The sequence below is a fragment of the Stenella coeruleoalba genome (genome assembly GCF_951394435.1).
Source record: "Stenella coeruleoalba genome assembly, chromosome: 19".
In the NCBI taxonomy this organism is placed as follows: Eukaryota; Metazoa; Chordata; class Mammalia; order Artiodactyla; family Delphinidae; genus Stenella; species Stenella coeruleoalba.
Window position 1 is genome coordinate 46,840,211 of NC_137165.1, and position 20,572 is coordinate 46,860,782.

Genomic DNA, 20,572 nt, shown 5'->3' on the forward strand with positions numbered 1-20,572 from the left:
CGACGACCTACGCCGCGCAAAAAATCAGAAGAATTTAGGACACCGCGCGACTCTTAGACTTTCCTTGACGCCCATCTTTACGGCTGGCGTGTAACCGCTCTATACTCTGGAGGACTCAGTGAGCAGGGCCAATCATTAGGCCACTTTATAGGCACGTGGCTGGAAGTTTGACTTGCTATTGGTTAATGGCGGTAAAGCCCGCCCAACCACCTCCGGTCTGCTTCTTTAAGTAGAAGCCCGGTTAGTTCCCCTTCCTTTCAGCGACTCTGAAGTGGTGAAGGTGAGGTGGCGTGTGTTCTGGGCTGGGGCAGGTCTGTCCCCTCTTTCGGGGCCTGGGAACCGGGTGGAGGGTGGGCGGCTGGCGGTGATGACATGCGAATTAAAGCACGTGTTAGACTGCTGACGCGGGTGATGCGAACTGGAGTCTGAGCCGGGCCGCTGAGGCGTGGGGGTGGGAAACGGGTTTGCGGGTATACCACCTTCTCACCCACCGCTCTCGTTCTTGCAGGTCCCGGCTAGGAGAAGGACGTCGCATCTCATTGTCCTCCCAGCTTTTCGACCTTCCCCCGAAGCCCTTCAATAAAATGGATTGATCTCAGCGACGGTGTCCATTTTGTTTGTCGCGATGCGCTGCCTTTGAGCCCCCGCCGCGCCTGCGCGTGGCGCCGGGGGTCAGGCTGCAGCGCCAGAGCAGCACGCGCTTGCGCATAACTGGGGCCGTCTTGCCCCCGCGGCGGCGGCCCTTTTAACCGCGAGCTACACTGCGGCACTGGGCTGCCGGGGTGGGGGGCTGGGGAAGGCGTCGGGGGTCCTGCAGTCTTTGCTTATTCCTGTGCCTGTGCTGTGAGTCCGAGTGTTCTCTCCGTGGAAATCAGTGAGACGGGCAGGTTCATTTAACCGCGGCGGGGAGGGCGTCTGCAGGGAGGGGAGATGAGAATCCGGCTGTGGCCTTAAACAGCTTGAGTGAAGGCTGTAGTGCACTTGACACGAACTGGTTCCCGGTCCTGAGCTGCATGGGCTGAACTCGTCTGGCTGAGGTGTGTTCGCGGACCACTTAGAAAAACCGCCGTTTAGGGTCAACTGCTTATGCCCCAGATAGCTTGAACAGCTCACAATGACGGTTTTGTGCATTGCGGGGCACAACATAGGCACCTGAATAAATGCACAATCACTCCTTCGTAATCCACATTCTAGGTGATAACGATGCCTCCTGGATTTAGGTGAAACGTGCATCATTTCTGAGTACAAGGCAGCACGTGTTGAAGGGCAGGTATGCACAAGTGCCATGTCTAGCCCCTTTGGTACTAAATGGAGGGGGTCCCAAGTTAGCAGGATTAGTAGGCAGTTGGTGTAAACTCTAGCTCAGAAGCAGGGTTTTTTCTTGTTTTTTTTTTTTTTGCGGTGCACGGGCCTCTCACTGTTGTGGCCTTTCCCGTCGTGGAGCGCAGGTTCAGCGGCCATGGCTCACGGGCCTAACCGCTCCGCGGCGTGTGGGATCCTCCCGGACCGGGGCACGAACCCGTGTCCCCTGCATCGGCAGGCGGACTCTCAACCACTGCGCCACCAGGGAAGCCCCAAAAGCAGGACTTTAAAAAATACGAATCGAGGATAATTAGCGCCTTCCTTGTATCAGGGTGTGGTCTACTTTGGATCCTCCAACAGGACGGGTCCAGTGACGGCCCAAGAAACAAGCTGCTACTGGCAGCTGAGGGCCCAGGTTTATGCTGTACCACAGTTTATTCTGTTCCTATTATCTAAGCAGGATCAAGTAGAAATGACTTAGATGCTTATCTAGTATTTGACATGAGACATTTATTTTGTGAAACAATGCAAGCGATTGTAAATCCCCACATACTATTTGATTAAGTGCAATAGGGTACAGTCATGTGTAATCTCTACACAATAGTGCATCTAGTCTTTTGCCTTTAATTATTGCACAAAAATTATAAGACCAGCGAACAAGACATGCGCACTGACAGGCAAATTGGCCTACACAATGAGAAATCAGAACAGTACACTGACTGGAATGGTCCGATAATTTAAGTCAAATGTTTTAATGGTACAGTTAAAGTAATCAAATAAGGGTTCAAATATGTTTTTTTCAATATATTAATTTCTTTAAAGTCCCGTTCAGGCAAGGTGCTGTTGCTGTTTAAAAAGCCACTATTAGCTTTGTCCACAGATGTAAGTTGTCAAAAGTTAACCCAAGGTAAGTTTGATGTTGAATGCAGCTTTAAACAATTAAAAAATTGTATTGAGTGTACTTCTCAAAGCAAATTACACAGTTTGAGAGAGCCCCGAAACCTGTAAACTAAATGTTCTGACACAAATGCACAAAATAGAGTTGGCAACGTTAAATGTCACGGTAATTTTGAGATCTGTAGTGTTTGATGCTGAGCAAACATCAGCATCGTCTTGACTCGAGATGATAGAGAGCAGTCTCCGGTTTTGGCCATCAGAAAAGGAAACTGCCCACAAAACATCCCAAACCAATCAGGTTAACAAAGCATTTAAGATGCCTCTTTAAAGCTTCCCAGAGCTCACAGCAAGTGCCAGGTGGAAGGACGGTGGCTCTGGCTTTCTGGCCCCACCCCAGTCCAGTCATTAGGTTTGTTTGATATTTCCACATATGCTCAAGTCTCAGGAAAACATTTGGGATTAGTCAGAAACCAGGTGATTGTACCTCCTTGGTAAAAGGTGTGGGATGGTTTGATCTCATGGCTTTGCCTAATGGTCACATAAATCCCACGGTTCCCGCCCCAACTGATAGTGTGTTAGAGTGTATGTTCTATGGCTACTTGCTTCCAAAACGCACAATTGATAAGAGTAAGTTGCTATGCATATCTTTTTATCACCAAAGAAATAGTTGACAAAATTCCACTCCCCACCCTCCACATGTGTAACCACACTGACGTTCTCTTGGTGTGGAGGGCTGCGTCACACAAACTGTAAAAGTGAGAAAACATTCCACTGCACTGGCTGCCTGAGAAAAAGCTTTGGAGGCATCGAGGAGGCAAGGGGAAGCCTTCCAGCTGTGCAGCTTCGCTCTTAATGTGCTCTTTTGCTGCCACAAAAACTGGTAGACTTAGAAAAGCCATGGTGGGGGTCACCTGTAATCTCTGGATCCACCGTGACGATCCTTCCAGTTTTCCTTTGCTGAGTCAAAGCTTCGCAGGAGGCAATCTGGACCCCATTCACTGGACACCTCCCAGTGGGATGGGCCCCGGCAGGCAGAGGGCAGAAGCTGTGGCACGAGGAAAGGCCAGTGCTACAGCCCAGATGGCAGCCGAGAACCCCACACCTTGAGCTTCATCTCATAATACTGGGAACACCAGGTCTGCACCCATCACAGTTGATCAGCAGCCTCCACCAGTGGGTCTTTCAGGAGGCTGGAAGTGGAGCGAGGATCCATGGCTGAGTGCATGATAGGGATATAAACGTCGTCCATGTTTGGCATGACAAAAACTTTCTGTAGAAAGAAGGAACAGGCATGTGGAAGAATGCTCTTTTCTCAGAGTTGCCCTAGTGTGTTCTGATAATTTTAGGCTTTAGACTAGTTTTTAAAATACATATGAAACAACTTTTCCTACACATTCCAAACTAATTCCTCTATGATATTGAGAAAGCATTGAGGTATCACACCAGTGCACGAACACAAGAACCCAGTAAGTTCTGAGGAAGAAGCAGCCTTTGATTTCATGTACATATAATAAAATGACTCATGAATTGATAAATAACATTAAGAGAATTAAGAGCGTAAGCTGCTCATAGTATTTCCAAATTACTATATCCAGAACACATATTCCAACACACATAAGCCAACTTATCCATTTAAATCCTAGCAACAAAAATGTAAGCTAAATTTTTGTGTTATCAAACCAGAACCAGTTAAAGCTACGTATGAAAGAAATCCTACTATAGTGAACACCCAAAGGATAATGAGTGATTGACAGTAATGGTGCTTTGCCTATCTGTTTATAAACTTATTTTATATAAGTGAATTTTGGCAATGTATTCAACTTCAGCAATGCTTTCTTCCAAAGCAAAAACAAAAACAGGCAGCCATGGGAGAATGCAAGCAGTTACCCTTCAACTTCCCAACTTGCCTCAAAAATACCATGCACCAAAGTTTGCCCCCTAAAAGAGATGACCCTAATATCCCAATACCCCTAAAAGAGATGACCCACCCAAATTCCTAATGCAGGATCTAGGGAGGTAAGAAAAAGGAAAAGAACTGAAGGCATGAGATTGTCTTTCCCCTAATTAGGTTCAAAGTACTTTTCCTTTTGGAGATAAGATTAAGCTTTCCATAGACTGGTTTTTAGTTATATTTAACCTATAGCTTTTAAATAATAAAAAAATATATAATTTTAAACGCAATAACTCAAAATATACTACTGCAAAAATAATACCGGTATTCTTCAAAAGCTGAAATTTACTACAAAGTAAATAGTCTGTTAATCCGTAAAACCTTAATAGACAACTATGCCTCAAAAACCTGATAAAAATTTGATAGAAACAGCTCATTCCAGGGCCTCAGCTACACTGCTATTTCCCTTGGTGGCAGAATGCAGAAGACAGGCTTAGAGAATGAGCTCTGGCTTAGTCAACTCCAGAAGATCTCTAGACTACCCTAGAAGATCCACAGGGGAGGGACAGGCCTGATTCATCTTTGGACTTCCAGGGTAGGTGGTAGCTACACGCGGAATGTTTGTTGCAACAAACAAACAATTCGTTTGTTGAAAACAAACCAAGCAAGATGGGTACCACACAAGGGCAGGAACCACCACAGCCCGCGTGCTACTAGCTGGCCAATTCCAGGCCCCACCCGGGGAAAAGTCCAAAGATAGCCCCAGCAGATGGACGGCTCGCCAGGCCTACTGGTACAAGACAGTCATTTTGCTCTTTGACCCCTACCTTTTGAGTTTCCTCTAAAGACTACTTCACAGGCTTCTGTGGATGAGTTTCAGAGTTTTTGAAACTGAACCTGAAACTTTACGCCTATTTGATCATATGTGTACTTTCCTGGGGTCCATAGCTTTCACCAGATTTTCCAAGGAGGATCCTGACCCACATGAAGTTCAGAACCTCTGTTCTACCCAGAGCCTTTAGAGCCTCAGCATGAAACACTAGATGACACTGCAGGTGTACCTGAAACTCTTGCTCCAGTTTCTTCTCTATCCAGTCTGTCACATGAACTAAAGTCACTTCTCTCTCTCCAAGTTTTGGCCGAGCTTTCAGCTCGATATGTGGTGGCTTCCGGAAACCATACCTTTTAAAGACGAGTAATAACCACATTTAGAATCAAAGAAAAGAAGTGGACAGTACCAAGAACAAACATTCCTCATTTACACAAGGCTTTATCACTACTTAAATGTTCTCTTCTTCCGAAAATCCCTTCTAAAAAGCACTTCAGTGCAGCAAGTATGAATTGTGAACTCCCTGTGTCCCTGGACCCAGGGCCGTGATGATCTGAGAACAGTTGTGACAAACTAAGAAAGCCAGGAAATGCCACCGGAAAAGTCCATGACCTGGGCATTGTTTCTTGTTTTTGTTTTTCCTAAAATGGAAAGGATCTTCTTTGTTTCGATTTTTATGAAAGTAGGATATGTCTGTTACAAAATCCAAAATATACAAGTGTATAAAGCAGAAAATAAAAGACATTCTCTCTCTGAGTCTCATAACCAAGACAGGACCACTGAGAGAAGTGGGATCAATTTTCCCCACACTCCTAATATGCATACGTAAATAGAAACGTTCTATAACCTGCTTTTTCATTCCACACTCCACACCATAATTATGGCTTCTCAGTGGAGCAGACTGGCACTCAGAATTGTTGGTAAGGTATCCAGTCAAGAGACTGTGTGTTATCAAACTAAAAACTTCAACCCATCATGGACCAATGTTTTAAAGAATCCAGGCACACCTCGGAGATACCGTGGGCTCAGTTCCAGATTACCACAATAAAGCTAATTACTGCAATAAGGTGAGTCACGTGAATTTCTGGTTTCCCAGTGCATATAAAAGTTATATTTACACTATTCTGTAGTCAATTAAGTGTGCAAAACAATGTACATATCTCAATTGAAAAACACTTTATTGCTAAAAAAATGCTAACCATCATCTGACAATGCAGGGTTGCCACTAACCTCCAATTTGTAAAAAACACAATATCGGCAACTACAAGAAAGCAAAGCATAGTAAGATGAGGTCCCTGTACAATAAAAATGGCAAATTGCTATGAATGTTTCTAAACACTCTCAATATCTATACGTATCTTTGTGGATTAATAACAAACAGTTCAGCACTCGAGCATGCGCTGCGTGGCACTAGCCTAGAGGTCTCTAATTTTAACTCCCATTGAGCAGTGGCATTTGTAACTCCTAAGTCAAAGCTTGGAAGAGGAAGAAACATATCAACTCTTGCTATTTAAAAAAGATTTGTTATTAGGCTTGGAAAAATGTACAGTAAGTTACTTATTAACTGGTTATTTTTGGATGGTAAGGTTACAGGCTTTTTTTTTCTGTTTTCTTCATGTTCTTCCAGTGAAAACATTACTTTTTAAAAATAAAATCTAAAATGGTATTTTAAAGTTTTTACTGGGAAACACCAATATCATCATTAAATGATCAGTCAATTAAAAAATCCTTTTGTGATCATTCCTACAAGCCCTTCTGAACACTAAGGCTGTGTACCAGCATGCTAGTTTCACTCTATAACAGAACAGAGCTATCTTTTTCACACGACTGTAGCTTATGGTACAAAGAGGTCTTTTATGCAATCCCTGTATACCCTTATGCACATTTGAATGTCAATTTAAAATTGAGATTTATAGATAGTGATTTTCTTCTGCTGGGCCCATGAAAAATTTATTTCAGTGATTCTCAATCCTAGCTTAGTCCCCCCAACTGCTGAATCCTGGGGGCTGGGCTGGGCATAGCTTTAACAAGTCACCCAGGTGACTGTGATATGCAGGTGGAGTTAAGACCCACTGGTTCAGTCCAATGATAACTCTCTGGGTAGACCTTCTACCACAGTTACCAAGCACACATGCTCCTGCCTCCTTAACATCCAGATCTGACCTGGGGAAGTCTTCCCTAACCACCCAGGACTCTGCTGGATGTGTGATCCCCATCTGTAAGGTGGGCATAACGATGGCCCTATCTCCGTAGGATGCTGTGAGGACTGGCCAGGTGAAGCAGTTACACCCCAGGCTAGGCAGAGAATAAGAGGTCTACAAATGATAGCTGTTCTCACTGGTGGAAAGGGTTGGCTTGAGAGAGGAGGAAGACCAAGAATAGAAACAGCTCATCCCAATAACAGCTCATTCACCAATAACCTTAACTCTTCCTAACGTGTGAAGATGAGTCTTTATATGTGAATTAACCACTCACAGTAGAAGACAGAATCAGATTTACAACTAATGTTAAGGTTCCATGAAAAACGTTTGGAAGTGCTTCTTCCCAGGAGAAGGTACTTTCCATAATGTCAAGGATCAGCAATTTTTATGGGATTTTTATGGTCACGCAAGAAGGGGAATCACTGGCTGACCCCGAGGGGCCCTCTACGCACCATATTCGGTCAGTCGGGGGAGGTGGAATGTTGACCGCCAAGGTTCCTCTACATTCTTGTACTTCTACAGTTAGCAGCAGTGGTGTATTGGAGACTTCTTCAATCTTCTTTTTAATGAACTCTGTCTCCGTTGCTTTTTGGAAATATTTTGACTTGGTAATTTTATCAACAAACCTCATAATCTTACTTGTTCGGTGACCTCCAACATACCTTTAAATGAGGGACACAGACGGGTGTTAGTACAGATTTTGTTCCTTCACAAACAAGTTGGTGGCTCTGTGTTCACCTGACTTTAGACCTGAGTTTCTCAACTGCAGCACCACTGACACAGTGGACTGGGCGATTCTTTGTTGTGGATGTTGCCAGATGTTTAACAGCATCCCTGGCCTCAGCCTACTGGATGTCAATAGCACGTTCCCCCACAGATATGACAATAAAAAATGTCTTTGGACATGGCTAAATGTCCCTGGGGGGGGGGACAAAATAACCCCCAGGTGAGAACTACTACTTTATTTATTTTTAAATTTAATTTAATTTATTTATTTTTGGCTGCGCTGCATGGCATGCAGGATCTTAGTTCCCCGACCAGGGATCGAACCTGTGCCCCTGCAGTGGAAGCACGGAGTCTTAACCACTGGACCACCAGGGAAGTCCAGAGAACTACAACTTTAGACAAGGTGCAGACATCAGATAGAGCCTGAGTCTTGACAATGGCGAGTCAGACCAAGTTCTCACAGTGCAAGCAGGGAAGGCATCTCACCTGCTCTCCTTTATAACCTTCAAATACTGAATATAAATCCAGTGTCCTCTGAGCAAAATCTCACCATCTCTACATAGCAAATAAGAAATCAGGCTGCATTAACACGGCCACAAAACACAGTAAAACATCTGCCTTTTAGATGGTGTCACAGCGACTCTGAGCAGCAACGACTTGTCAAAGGGCTCAGGAGCATCTAAAGAAAAAAGCTGCATCCAGCTGATATGCCAGCAGCCCAGGAAAGCAAGCTCTCCTGTATCAGGTCATATCTACCTAAGACTGCCCTATGAAGAGAGGATATTTGCTCTTAAAACCCTCCACAGTTCCAGAGTGTCAGGAATAGTATGGGTATGTGTGTAGGCAAAAGCAATTATTCTTAAGAAGGTCAGGTGGGGAGAGTTTAAATAATGCACACAAACTTTAGTCCCAATTCCTCAAACATCTAGATTCTCTTTTCATCTTCTGTAGGATTTCAAAAGTGAATAGGTTGATATTTTCTTACAAATACTTCTGAATCACCTGGTTTCTTTATCATTTTAGTTTCTTCACTCACTTTAAATAATTAAAAGATCCTTACAGAGAGGCAGCCTTAACACTTTGATCATTCAGCAGTCCAAGTAACAGGCAAAGGGAGCCACCAAAATGTAGTTCATGATCCAAAAGATCAGCTAAGTGACCCACGTTTTCAAAATTCACCGAAGAAATCACCTGAATGTTTCAACATTGTAGGAGCTAAAAGCTCAACAGCAGCAAGTGTGACCCGCCAGAAGGTAAGTAATGCTCCCTATCCACACCAGGGGGAGCTGTTGTGTAATCTGTGCTCCTTGTGATAAACACGCCCTTCAATTCTGTTATTTATTCCAACGGCCCAAGAAAACCATTTTGGTCTGGGCCCTCTTAATTAGGGAAAGCTATTCAGGTCTTTTGCTTTGGGGCATGAAATTTTATCCCACTGGCTTTTAGTTATTAATGCAAAAATCATTCACTCAAAGTGAAGGAGGAAGGAAGATCAGAGAGGAAAAGACAATAAAAGCTCACTCCCAACTTGCAGCCCCGACCCCTGAAGACCCCAGAAGCTGGATCCACTCACCCTTCAGCCCCTGGGAGAAGCGGTTTGTCTCCTGCGCCAGGCTCTGGTGCGTCGTCTTCGTCAGAGGAGCCAGCACTGGAGGACTCCTCGTCGCTGTCGGCCAGACAGAAGGCCCTGGGCCTGCAACTGATCAGGGCAGAGTCACCACGGCAGCTGGCCCAGCGCCAGGCTCCACCGCCACCACTGCTACCGCGTCATCACTCTCCCCCACCCAGCCCAGACAGAAGAGGCCCAATCCAAGAGTCCTCGGATTGGCCTGGTCCTCCCGGAGACCCTTCAGTGCCAAGTCCCCGGCAGGACCGCAGAGGACTTGGGCCTGAAGGGCTGGATTCTGTGCATGCGTCAGAAAGACAGGTGATGCGAGTGTGATGCAGTCCACACAAAATGCAGTGATCTCGTCAACAGTGCAGCGTAGCCAATGGGAGGGTGAGTGGAAAGAGCGATGGTTGCACGGGGGAGGGGACAGCTCATGTTGGCGCCATGACCACCTCACAGATGACGGGGATGTTCAGGCAAGTCCCCTGACTCTGGCTGAGTTCAACAACTATGCTTTTTGGCTTAGTTTCCTCCTGTTAGTTTTGGCTCAAGACTCCTTCCTAGTGAAATTACGTATCCTAGCCCACACCTGCCCCAGCTCCTGAAGGTCACAGAAAAAGCCAACAACCAACAAATCTCAAGGGACTCTAGGAAGCAACTGACATGAGAACCCAGGAACTTTTCAAGAAAAGTACTAATTTAAAACCGATTTTTAGGGCTTCCCTGGTGACGCAGTGGTTAAGAATCTGCCTGCCAATGCAGGGGACACAGGTTTGAGCCCTGGTCCGGGAAGATCCCACATGCCGCAGAGCAGCTAAGCCCATACGCCACAACTACTGAGCCTGCGCTCTAGAGCCCGCGAGCCACAACTACTGAAGCCCGCGCGCCTAGAGCCTATGCTCCGCAACAAGAGAAGCCACCGCAATGAGAAGCCCGCGCCCCGCAAAGAAGAGTAGCCCCTGCTCGCCACAACTAGGGAAAGCCCATGCACAGCAACAAAGACCCACTGTAGCCAAAAATAAATAAATTTATATTTAAAAAACCACGTTTTTAAAATGAAGTAATAAAAAACTTCACCAAAGAGCAATGTCCCTCGTTAATCTTTCCAGGGTAGAGCCTCAGTTTCCACTGGATCACTGGCAGCAGCCAGTGATCAAGGTTCCCCTGTGAGGGCCCTGGGGGTTCCTGGCCAAGCTTGGGCCCCAAAGAAGGCAGCTCCCTCCCTGGATGGTGGCTTTGCTTCAGAGAGGCAGAAAGCAGGGCCCATCTCTGAGGCTCAGAGACTTAATGGGGACAGAATGAACACAATTAAGCTACCAAATGGTCACTAGGCAGAGCGTGGGCCTCGTATTTTTTTTTTTTTTTTTTTTTTTGGTTGCATTGGGTCTCAGTTGCGGCTCACAGGCTTCTTAGTTGTGGCACGTGGGGGCCTTGTATTTTTGATAAGGAGAAAAATCACCAGGACAGGGGAAGGCAGCGCAGCTTAGGTCCCATCTTCCTGCGGGCGTAACCCTTTGGGGTTTTCCTTGGGCCACCAGAAGCCCACGGGGGCAGTCATCTCCTGGCCAACAAGGGCCAAGGGCACCCAAGGGCAGAGCACACCCGCCAGTGTGGACTTGAAGGCCCAGCAGAGGCCCCAGCACTGGGAAGAGGGCACTGAAATCTCCGCCCTGAAACAGGAGCCCGGCTGTAAGAGGACCGAGCACAAATGTCCTCCCTGGCAGGACACCCGGATCCTCCTTGATCCTGGCCCTGAAACATTAGAGCCAGCGCTCTAGCCAACAGGCTGGAGCACAGCGTTAAAGGGAAACTCCCTCTGCAGACACAAAGGCCTCTTGTCCCCGGCCGCGGGGACAGCACCCGACTCCTCCTCCTTCCGTCAGAAGCCAGGCTAGTCCAGGAAATGCTCACGTGTGTGTGCTGGTCACAAAACCATCTCAGCGCTTTCCAGGGTTAGGCAGCCCTCACAGAGCTCTGCTTTTACATAAAAGGTAAAATATGATTCCCAAGAAAGCCTGCACTGGGTCTTGGGACGAAGACAGTCAGGGAGCTAAGTCCCCAAAGATAACACGACCATCTCAGAAACCTATCTTACTTCTCCATCAGTAAAACGACTGCGCCCCCTGGCTCAGACCTCGTGCTGCCAGGTAAGGAAGGTACAGAGCACAAAAGGCTGCCTCAGCATCCTGGACCACAGTGAGACCCGCAGAACCACTGTCCCCTTCTGTCCCCACTGGTATTTGTCATCTGGCAGCCTCCAGACCTGGGGCAGAAGATGCCAAAGGCTGAGCACTGCAGTGAGCTCTCGGGTTCCTGAATTAATCCTCCACAGGACAGAGAACAGGACAAATTTTGTGGCTTGAAGTTAATCATTTAGACAATGCTCTGTCAGTTAAAACAGATCAGATGACATGAAATTCTGACTGTGACCAAATGGTACCTCTCCTCTCGGCATAGGGGGCTGTACTATGCAGCACCCAATACTTACTAATTAAAAGTGTAATTAAATATTTGGCAGATATTCAAGTTTTATCACCGAACATGCATTTTGTGATCTCAACCTTATGATGAATTTCAGAGAAAGACACCCTGCACATTCTTATATAAGATGTGCTAGAACACGGTAAGCCTACTTTTTTAAACACACCTTAGAATTCGAGATAAGTGTAATATCCTCTCAAGAGTCACCTTAAAGGGCTTATTCCAGTTTTGCTGCCTCTGCTAAAAATCTTTTTGGAAATGCGCTTGCAGTCGGACACATAAGAAAAAGTGCGTTATTTTATCACTGATACTCTCTGTCTTGAACAAAACATTTAATTTCTTAGTCTCATAATCACCATCACCTCTGAACGACGTCTGGCAATTTCTCAAAGATCCAATCCATCTAGAAAGTAGGAAGATTTGCTGTCACTCAGAATACTTAAAGGAATGTCACAGACTCCGGAGGCAACTCTAAAAAGCAGCTCCAAAAAATGCTTTAAGTGAAGGGTGCATAATTAGATTAAACAGCCCAGTGAGGACTGCTTGGAGGGGGCCCACGCTCACGAAAGTGCATTCGTTTCCTTTAACAGAAGTCGGGCCCATGTATCTGCCACACACACGTGCACGTACACCCCCAGAGCTAGACTGAGTCACGGCGTGGGTGACAAGCACTGGGCTCCCAGAATATCAGGGCCTCGGGGCGGGGTGGTGGACCCGGGTACACCGGGGACTAGCGGCCCAATACAGGGGTCGGGGTGGGGGCCCCATGCAGGGACTTGCACGCCAGCCCAGGCTGCCGTGGTAGAGCACGGACGGGCCAAGGGCCTTCCAGGAAACGCCCGCCCCGATGTGCATTTAAAGAGCAGCCAACGAGCAGCACATTCCCCTTCCTGACTCGCTTAGGTCCCCTTCAGGCCAATTCCTAAAGTTCAGGCTGCCCAGCTCACCACCTGAATTCCATTTTGAGTGTCTATCGCCCCAAAGTCACTGTAACTACAATGTGTAACAAGAAGACTATTCGGGAAATACAAAGACTCAAGGAAAAATGTCTGCAAATATAAAGGGTACCCACATTTCAGAGGGAAAGGCCTTCACTAGAGTGAAGCGACACAGACTTCAGTTTCTTACCACCAGCCTCAGGGTCCTTACAAACTTTCTACAGTAAGCAGGACTTCCCACAGGCTGAGCAGCACCTCCTCAGGTACTCCCCACGGCACAGTCATTTGCACACTTGAAGGGGGACAGACAAAAGCAGCGAGACAAAGCAGAGGCCCTGCCAGAGCAGGACGGCAGGGGACAAGCCCTTGCCCAGAAGTGAGGCCCTGGACAGGCGGCCACGGGCTAAAGGGAGGGCCTGGAGGAAAGGGCTGCCGCGGACCCACCACTCACACGTGCTGCTCTAGGAGAGGCTTCCTCAAGGAAACCAAAGATCACACGCTCAGTAACAGCCACAGGTGCAGGGGCTCTGCCTCTCCTCTGGCATCCAGCCTCAGGGCGATTCCATAGCTCCTGACTGAGGAGGAGAAGTGATGCTAGAATCACTTCTGGGATCAGGCTCTTAGCTATGGATGGGCTTTTGAGAGGCTCTCGAAGCTCCCAGAAATTGTGAGCCAAACGGTGCATGTGTAGGCATTCTCTGGGGGAAGGATCCAGAGCTCTCAGATTCCCAAGGGGGTCCTTTATGCAAAAAAGGGTTAAGGATTCATTTATCCAGGCGTTTTCCTCCCAAGTGCTTTGAGATTGTATTTTTCCTTGCTTTTAAAATTAAATGACAGCCAATTACACATCAACATAAAATTTAACACCCTCACAGGAAGAAGCAAAACATTTTATACCAGACTCTACTGGAAAAAAATGGTGCTTTAGATATATATTATAAATTAAATATAATACCATTATAATCCTAACGCAGAGGACTTTTTTCATGCAGTCTAGAGAAGCACTGCTTGCTCAGAAACGTGTCTGTCCTCCAATCAGCTGAGTTTATGAACTTGAAATTGTGCCAAGAGAGCTGCATGAATAACAGTGAACATGGAATGCCTCAGTGGCAAGGATCTCAGGGACCTGGCTGTGGTGGGGCCCTACCTGCTCCCAAGACCCCTCTTTCCAATGGAGTCCCAGCAGCCCTGGGCCAGCACAGGGCTGTTTCCAGAAACGGCTCCCTGCACAAATGCTCCTGACCGAAGTCTGCTCTGTCCTGCTCCCGGTTAGTCAGAGCTCATTTTCAAGACTGCTTCTGCCTAAGGTGCTTGGTTTTACTGGCAGCTGGTTCTGCAACTTTGCTGTCCCAAGGCTGGCCTGATGGCGCTCAGCTGGGCATGGCGTCGGGGTCGGGACAGCTGGGGACAGAAGCTGAGTCTGACTAGAGGGCTAGATCAGGACCCCGGAAATACGAATCAAGGAAGTCTGTACGACTCTCCCCCCAGGAAAGCCTCTTAAATGCTCCTGATCTCAATCCACTCAGGTCTACAAACGGTGCCTTTATGTTGGGGAACATGATGAAAGGACAAGCTTCCTCGCGGTGTCACATGGGGCCGAATGAGGCTCAGCACTGATGGGGTATGAAATGCTACATGGAGGGCTGATCAATACCACTCACCGGAAAACACAATCCACAGATTGCCGAATCCAAACACATTTTAACAAAACAGTAGAAAAGTGAAAGGAAAATAGCACAGATACAGGTTAGACTGCATACAGCAAGTGAAATTCTCCAAAATTTAAAATACGAACATTTTCATTAAGTCACCTGGACAACTCGGAATCACCTTAGTGAAAGAACGTTCTCAAATGTATGATCCAACTCCCCCATCTACTGTGCTTTCACCACAAGTATGAATACAAGCATCAGGTCAGCATCATAATATAGCAAACATCTAAGAGCCTGTGTCTCATATTTATATTTAGATGCTGAGAAGGTGGCTCCTTGTGGCATTTTCCGATCACTGTACTGCTAATTCCATGCAAAGGGGCTGAAGATGTGAGAAGCAGACTCCAATCAGCATTTTTAGTTTGGTAAAAACAATAATATAATTTAAACGTGTAGTCTGAAGCAGTCGTTTTTAAGGTGTGTGGGAATGTGACAGTTCCAGCTTATCCATTCCAGGCATCTAAGAAAAAGAATCAGCTTCATTAACTATCTCACAAATTGGAAATATTTACTAAATTAGACAAACTCGGCAACAGATGCAGTATCTTCTACAAAGAGAGGAGTTTACTAAGAAAATAGACATTGTATTATTTAGGGGAAAGGCGTCTCCAAACACTTTAGGAGCACCCTCTTGGCTACAAGATCAATCGTCTAATTATAAATAACTCTGACGCTGTGATTACAGCAGGCAGCCCCCTGAAGCACCTCAGCCTGGCCCACACAGTGCTGTGCGTGGCTGCAAAGCTGAAGGAGGAACCTGCTGGATGATGCTTCTCTTCACAAAGCATCTTATTGTGCAGCCTGCCCGGCTGGTCTGAGTCAGGGATGCTTTCCAGGTAATCGACACTGTATGCTCCACTGGCAGCTCCACTGGCAGCACCAAGGCCTACGGCACTGAGCAGAGGCGGGGACTCACAGTCTGCAGGGGGTGAAACCAGGAAACTATTCCCTGAAATCCTCCGGGGCCAGGAAGCACTTACATGAAGCTCGCGCTCAACATCGGGGCTACACACATTCAAGCTGCTTCTCAAGGGCTCGAGGAAGGAGGCGGTTCCCCAGGGTTGGGTTAGTAAATTCATATAGCCCCTTACCCTTCTTTGCCAATTTCTCCAACCTTCAGGGCTTCAACAAGAGGCTCTTTACCTAGTTTGGTCAAATTCATTTTGGTCTCAAGAGTCATCAGAAAGGACCCGTTGTAGGACATTTCCAAATCGATCCAGAGTCCTGGAGAAATGGTGAAAAAACAGAAGGTTTTTTCCCCCCCACTGGAAAAACATGACTATAAGTGACAGATTAAAATTTATATTTTAAAGTATCTAAGTAGGTATCACATTGAAAGTCTATATATATTGCCTGTACTGCCAATGCATGCAAGAAGAGACCGTGAAAAGAAAAGTTTCTGGAAACAGTTCAAGCATCTGGCAAATTGCCAGTATTTCAACATCCGTTAAAATGGTCACAGTGAGCTCAGGGTCCTGTCCTCTGGGTTCTTCTCACTTTGGGTAAGAAACACACTCCCAGCAGGAGGACATGGCTTGTGCCAGGGCAAAGCCAGGACGAGGTCTGCGTTGTCCCAGCTGGTTAGAGGCAGAAGAGAGGTGCAGAGACTTCACAGCAAGCTGGGCTCTTTAAAGACACAAGTGAGAACCACTGTCTTTCTTAAAATTATCTATTGTTTGGGGGTGGGGGAGGGGAGGGGCACAGAAAATGGTTCAGGTTTAGCTTGGTATGATAAGGCTGGTGACAAAACCTTTTAGAACCCTCTTCTTTCTGGAAATTGCGTAGGAATGGAATCAAAAGAATTCGTGTTCAAGCCCCAGGATTATCTAGATAAAGTTGGGTAACCACTTTGTACCTTAGTTGAAAAACCTGTTCCTTAATGACGCAGATGTAGAGAATGGACTTGAGGACACGGGGAGGGGGAAGGGTAAGCTGGGGCGAAGTGAGAGAGTGGCATGGACATATACACATGACCAAATGTAAAACAGATAGCTAGTGGGAAGCAGCCGCATAGCACAGGGAGATCAGCTCGGTGTTTTGTGACCCCCTAGAGGGGTGGGATAGGGAGGGAGGGAGGGAGATGCAAGAGGGAGGAGATATGGGGATATATGTATATGTATAGCTGATTCACTTTGTTATAAAGCAGAAACTAACACACCATTGTAAAGCAATTATACTCCAATAAAGATGTTAAAAAAGAAAACAAAAAACCACCTGTTCCTTAGAAAAGACACTCATGTCAATGAGAGCATAGAGCATATCTTAGAGGCTTTTGGCTTTGCGGAATTTCACTGGGAAGGTCCACCAAGCAGAAGTGGCCACTGACCAGAAGTCTAAAATGCAAATAGGGGTCAGTCATCTCACAACCTTTTCTACCCCAGGGTCCTATGATTCAGCAGGTGGGACAGACTATGCTGTGACTTAACCGAGTCCAAGCTCTGTAACACCTCATGGACTTCCCATCAAAACATGGTCCTCACACGCACCCCAGTGTTCACTGCAGCACTATTTACAATAGCCAGGTCGTGGAAGCAACCTAAATGCCCATCAACAGACGAATGGATAAAGAAGATGTGGTACATATATACAATGGAATATTACTCAGCCATAAAAAGAAACGAAATTGGGTCATTTGTTGAGACGTGGATGGATCTAGAGACTGTCATAGAGTGAATAAGTCAGAAAGAGAAAAACGAATATCGTATATTAACACATGTATGTGGAACCTAGAAAAATGGTACAGATGAACCAGTTTGCAGGGCAGAAGTTGAGACACAGATGCAGAGAACAAACGTATGGACATCAAGGGGGGAAAGCGCGGGGGGGCGGGTGTGTGTGTGTGATGAATTGGGAGATTGGGATTGACATGTATAGACTGATGTGTATAAAATTGATGACTAATAAGAACCTGCTATATAAAAAAAAATTAATTAAAAAAAACCAGATCTGCTAGCTGGCTTGTGGGTACTAACAGTATATTCAACAAGTGTAACTTTTTTAAAATGCAAAAAGAATAAATCAATAATACAGTGAAAAAAAAAAACATGGTCCTTCAAGTGGGTGTTTAAATGTAAATAAAGTTTTATAGATCCTCATAAGACAAATGACAATATCTAAAAGGAAGCAGGAAATTAATCTAAAACCACTGTTCACACACAGCCGCATTTCCAAGCAATTACAGTAAATAACTTATCCCGTTTGGCCACCACCTCAGATAATTGCTTTCTTAGCTTCAGTAAGCGCTATTGGTGTAACTCCTCACTAAAGGCAGAATAATTTCCATTTTGCTTTCACCAAATTCTTTTTATCATAATTGAAGATAATTATTTTCTGTGAATGACCTGGTTTAATTAAGTGATATGCAGATCAGTTGTGAATGTCTTCTTTGCAGCAACACACAAAACTGCTTTATTTCTTGCTTACATTAAACATTTAAAAATCATTAATTAGCTTGCTCTTCAGAGGCAGTGTTACTGGAAATAAAGGGCACATCTGCTTTAATAAAGACATTTAGTCATTAATCACTTCCAGCAGACAGGGTATTAGGGCAAAAGGCTTGATATTAGTAGATTTTAAACTCAATATAAATGGAACATCAATAAAGAAGATATTTCTTCTTGTATATCGCCAGCTTTATTTAACTTGAGAATCAATAGACTCAAACTACCTGGTTGCGGTATGTATTCAGACATAATCATTTCCTTTGAAAATCCCAGTCAGGTTTCCAATAAATATTACTAGTATGTATTTGCCTTCGAAGGTTGTCATATTAAAGGCACCAGAATTTTACTTGTTATAATAAAGTGGAAGGTTCTGTTTGTCTGTTTTTTAAATGAGGGGATATGGACACAGGTTTGGTAAACAGCTGGCCCACAGCCCAATCATCGGGACATTCTACTCAATTACCTGTGGTCCAGCCCCCCTGCCGGGAGCTGAGGCTGGGAAGAGGGAAAAGCACATGGAGTCCAGTCACATGGACCGGGGCTTGAATTCCCCTGGAAGTTTCTCAGTGTCTAGGCACCGGCCTCCTCATCTGTACAGGGGAGGCCACACGGCTTGTACAGCCTGGCTCTTGCTGCATCCTGGCAGGGCTCTCCCCTTTCTCATCCATCACCAGCCACTTCCTTCTTCTAACCACTCTGAGCTACAGCCTAGCTTGCTGCTGTTGCCATAGCAGACGGGGACCAGACCAGAGGAGGACACGGGGCCAGAGGGAAGAGGCTGCACTGGGCAGCCAGAGAGCCCTGTCCAGGCTGGGGAGCGGGCAAGGCGAGGACATCCGACCAAGCTCCTGCGTAGGGGATGAAGCCTGTTTCTTGTATCATTGTAGATGTTCCATGAGGCCCACCCAGGGGCCTTGCTCAGCCCCCATTCTCAGTGTAGATATGAAGGAGTCAAGAATGGTTTGAGAATCTTTAAATACAGATATAAACTGCAAACATTCAAACAAGTTATCTTAATACGACGTGCTTGCATTCAGATGAGGGTAAGATGACAATTTTAACATTAGGTGCAAAGAAAAACACGCGTCTGTGACAATGATTCAGTGGCAAAAAGCTCCCTGAAAACCTTGGAGTGCACGTAGCGAGAGCCGAAACCACGTGGTTACATAAAGGGTGAGTTAGGAGCTCCCACCTTGCAGGACTGAAAGACGACATCAGCAGTTACTAGAAAGGCTGTCTTCTCAATGAGGACAAATGTAGCAACACTGTGAAGTGGGGACAGACACTGTGCTCTGAGTGGCACCCTAACCCTAACGAGCTGCATGTTCCTCGCCTGGGTGAGTGCGGGAACAGAGCTTTTTCTTCTGGGCTCTTGACAAAGGTTAAGACTTGCTTGTGAGGCATTTCATTTAAAATGTTGCTTCCTGTAACCATCTGGTCTTGGTAGTGATCAAGGACAAAAACCAGAAGTTAAGGAGCAAGGCAATTTTTTAAATCTTTAAATACGCGTAAGGCAGCCAGTCCTGAGAGGTTCTCTGGAAAGGGCATGAACACAAAGGGTCTGGTCTTAGTCTTCTTAGGCTGCTGTAACAAAATACCACAAACTGCGTGGCTGAAACACGGACATTTATTTGGCACAGTTCTGGAGGTTGCAAGTCCAAGATCAAGGTGCTGGCGATTCATTCTTGGTGAGGGCTCTGTTCCTGGCCTGCAGACAACTGCCTTCTCCCGTGTCCTCATGTGGCACAGCGAGCGAGCTATCTCTCTGGTCTCTCTTCTCATGAGGGCACTAATCCCACCATGACCTCATCTAAACTTAATCACCCCAAAGGCCCCATCTCTAAATACCATCACATTGCAGGTTAGTGCCTCAACATATGAGTTTGGGGGGAACACAGACATTCAGTCCGTAACAATCTCCACCACATGAGGGGTCTTCACATTGTGAGGCTGTCCAGTGGCGAAGGGTGGCACCTGATTACCAACAAGTCCCTAAAAAACCGGCCCTTCACTGGCTACAAGGGAAACACAACTAACAATGAACATGACAAACTTCAGTCAGTCTTCACACAAGGACTTGAGGAGCTCGGAGGGCTGTTTTTCTGTTTCTCTTCAGCCTCGTGAGGGAAGGATCAGTTACCACCACTGCTACTCAGACTGTGGCAAAAGCTACTGCTCGCTCCACCTCAAAATGTTTATTTAGTTCTTAACGCAAGCTATCAGAGCTCAAGACACTGAAGTGAATCCCTGTCCTCTGGAAGTTTATGCCTGAAGAAGAGTAACGACGGCCTGGGCCACCTGGTACAGAGCAGACCTAGATGCCAGCAGAGATAGTACACATGCCCTGGTACATGTCACCAGAGACGAGTAGAACAGAGGTTCTTCCGCCTTCTCCCTGGTAGTTGATTTAATAGACTCCATGGCCTCAGGAGCAGTCCTACTGTGCTCGAATAAATCTAGTACTTTCACTCAGCAGTTCACTGTCGTATTTACTATTAAAATAGCTAAAAGGCCTCAGTCTCACTGGAACAGGTTTAATGGGG

At 46.1% G+C, this 20,572-nt stretch overlaps 1 protein-coding gene across 2 annotated transcripts in view; it reads right to left on the reverse strand.

Annotated features, from left to right (window-relative positions):
* Positions 1-1,118: 1,118 nt before the first annotated feature.
* Positions 1,119-20,572, reverse strand: part of TEX2 (testis expressed 2) — a 107,642-nt gene continuing 88,188 nt past the window's right edge. For both annotated transcript variants that reach the window (XM_079903656.1, XM_079903657.1), the window contains exons 8-12: positions 15,678-15,810; positions 9,420-9,545; positions 7,573-7,782; positions 5,152-5,272; positions 1,119-3,469 (exon numbers count right to left, since the gene is read on the reverse strand). In XM_079903656.1, coding sequence (XP_079759782.1) covers positions 3,347-3,469; positions 5,152-5,272; positions 7,573-7,782; positions 9,420-9,545; positions 15,678-15,810 — 713 coding nt within the window. In that variant the 3' untranslated portion in view covers positions 1,119-3,346. The remainder of the gene's footprint in view (positions 3,470-5,151; positions 5,273-7,572; positions 7,783-9,419; positions 9,546-15,677; positions 15,811-20,572) is intronic.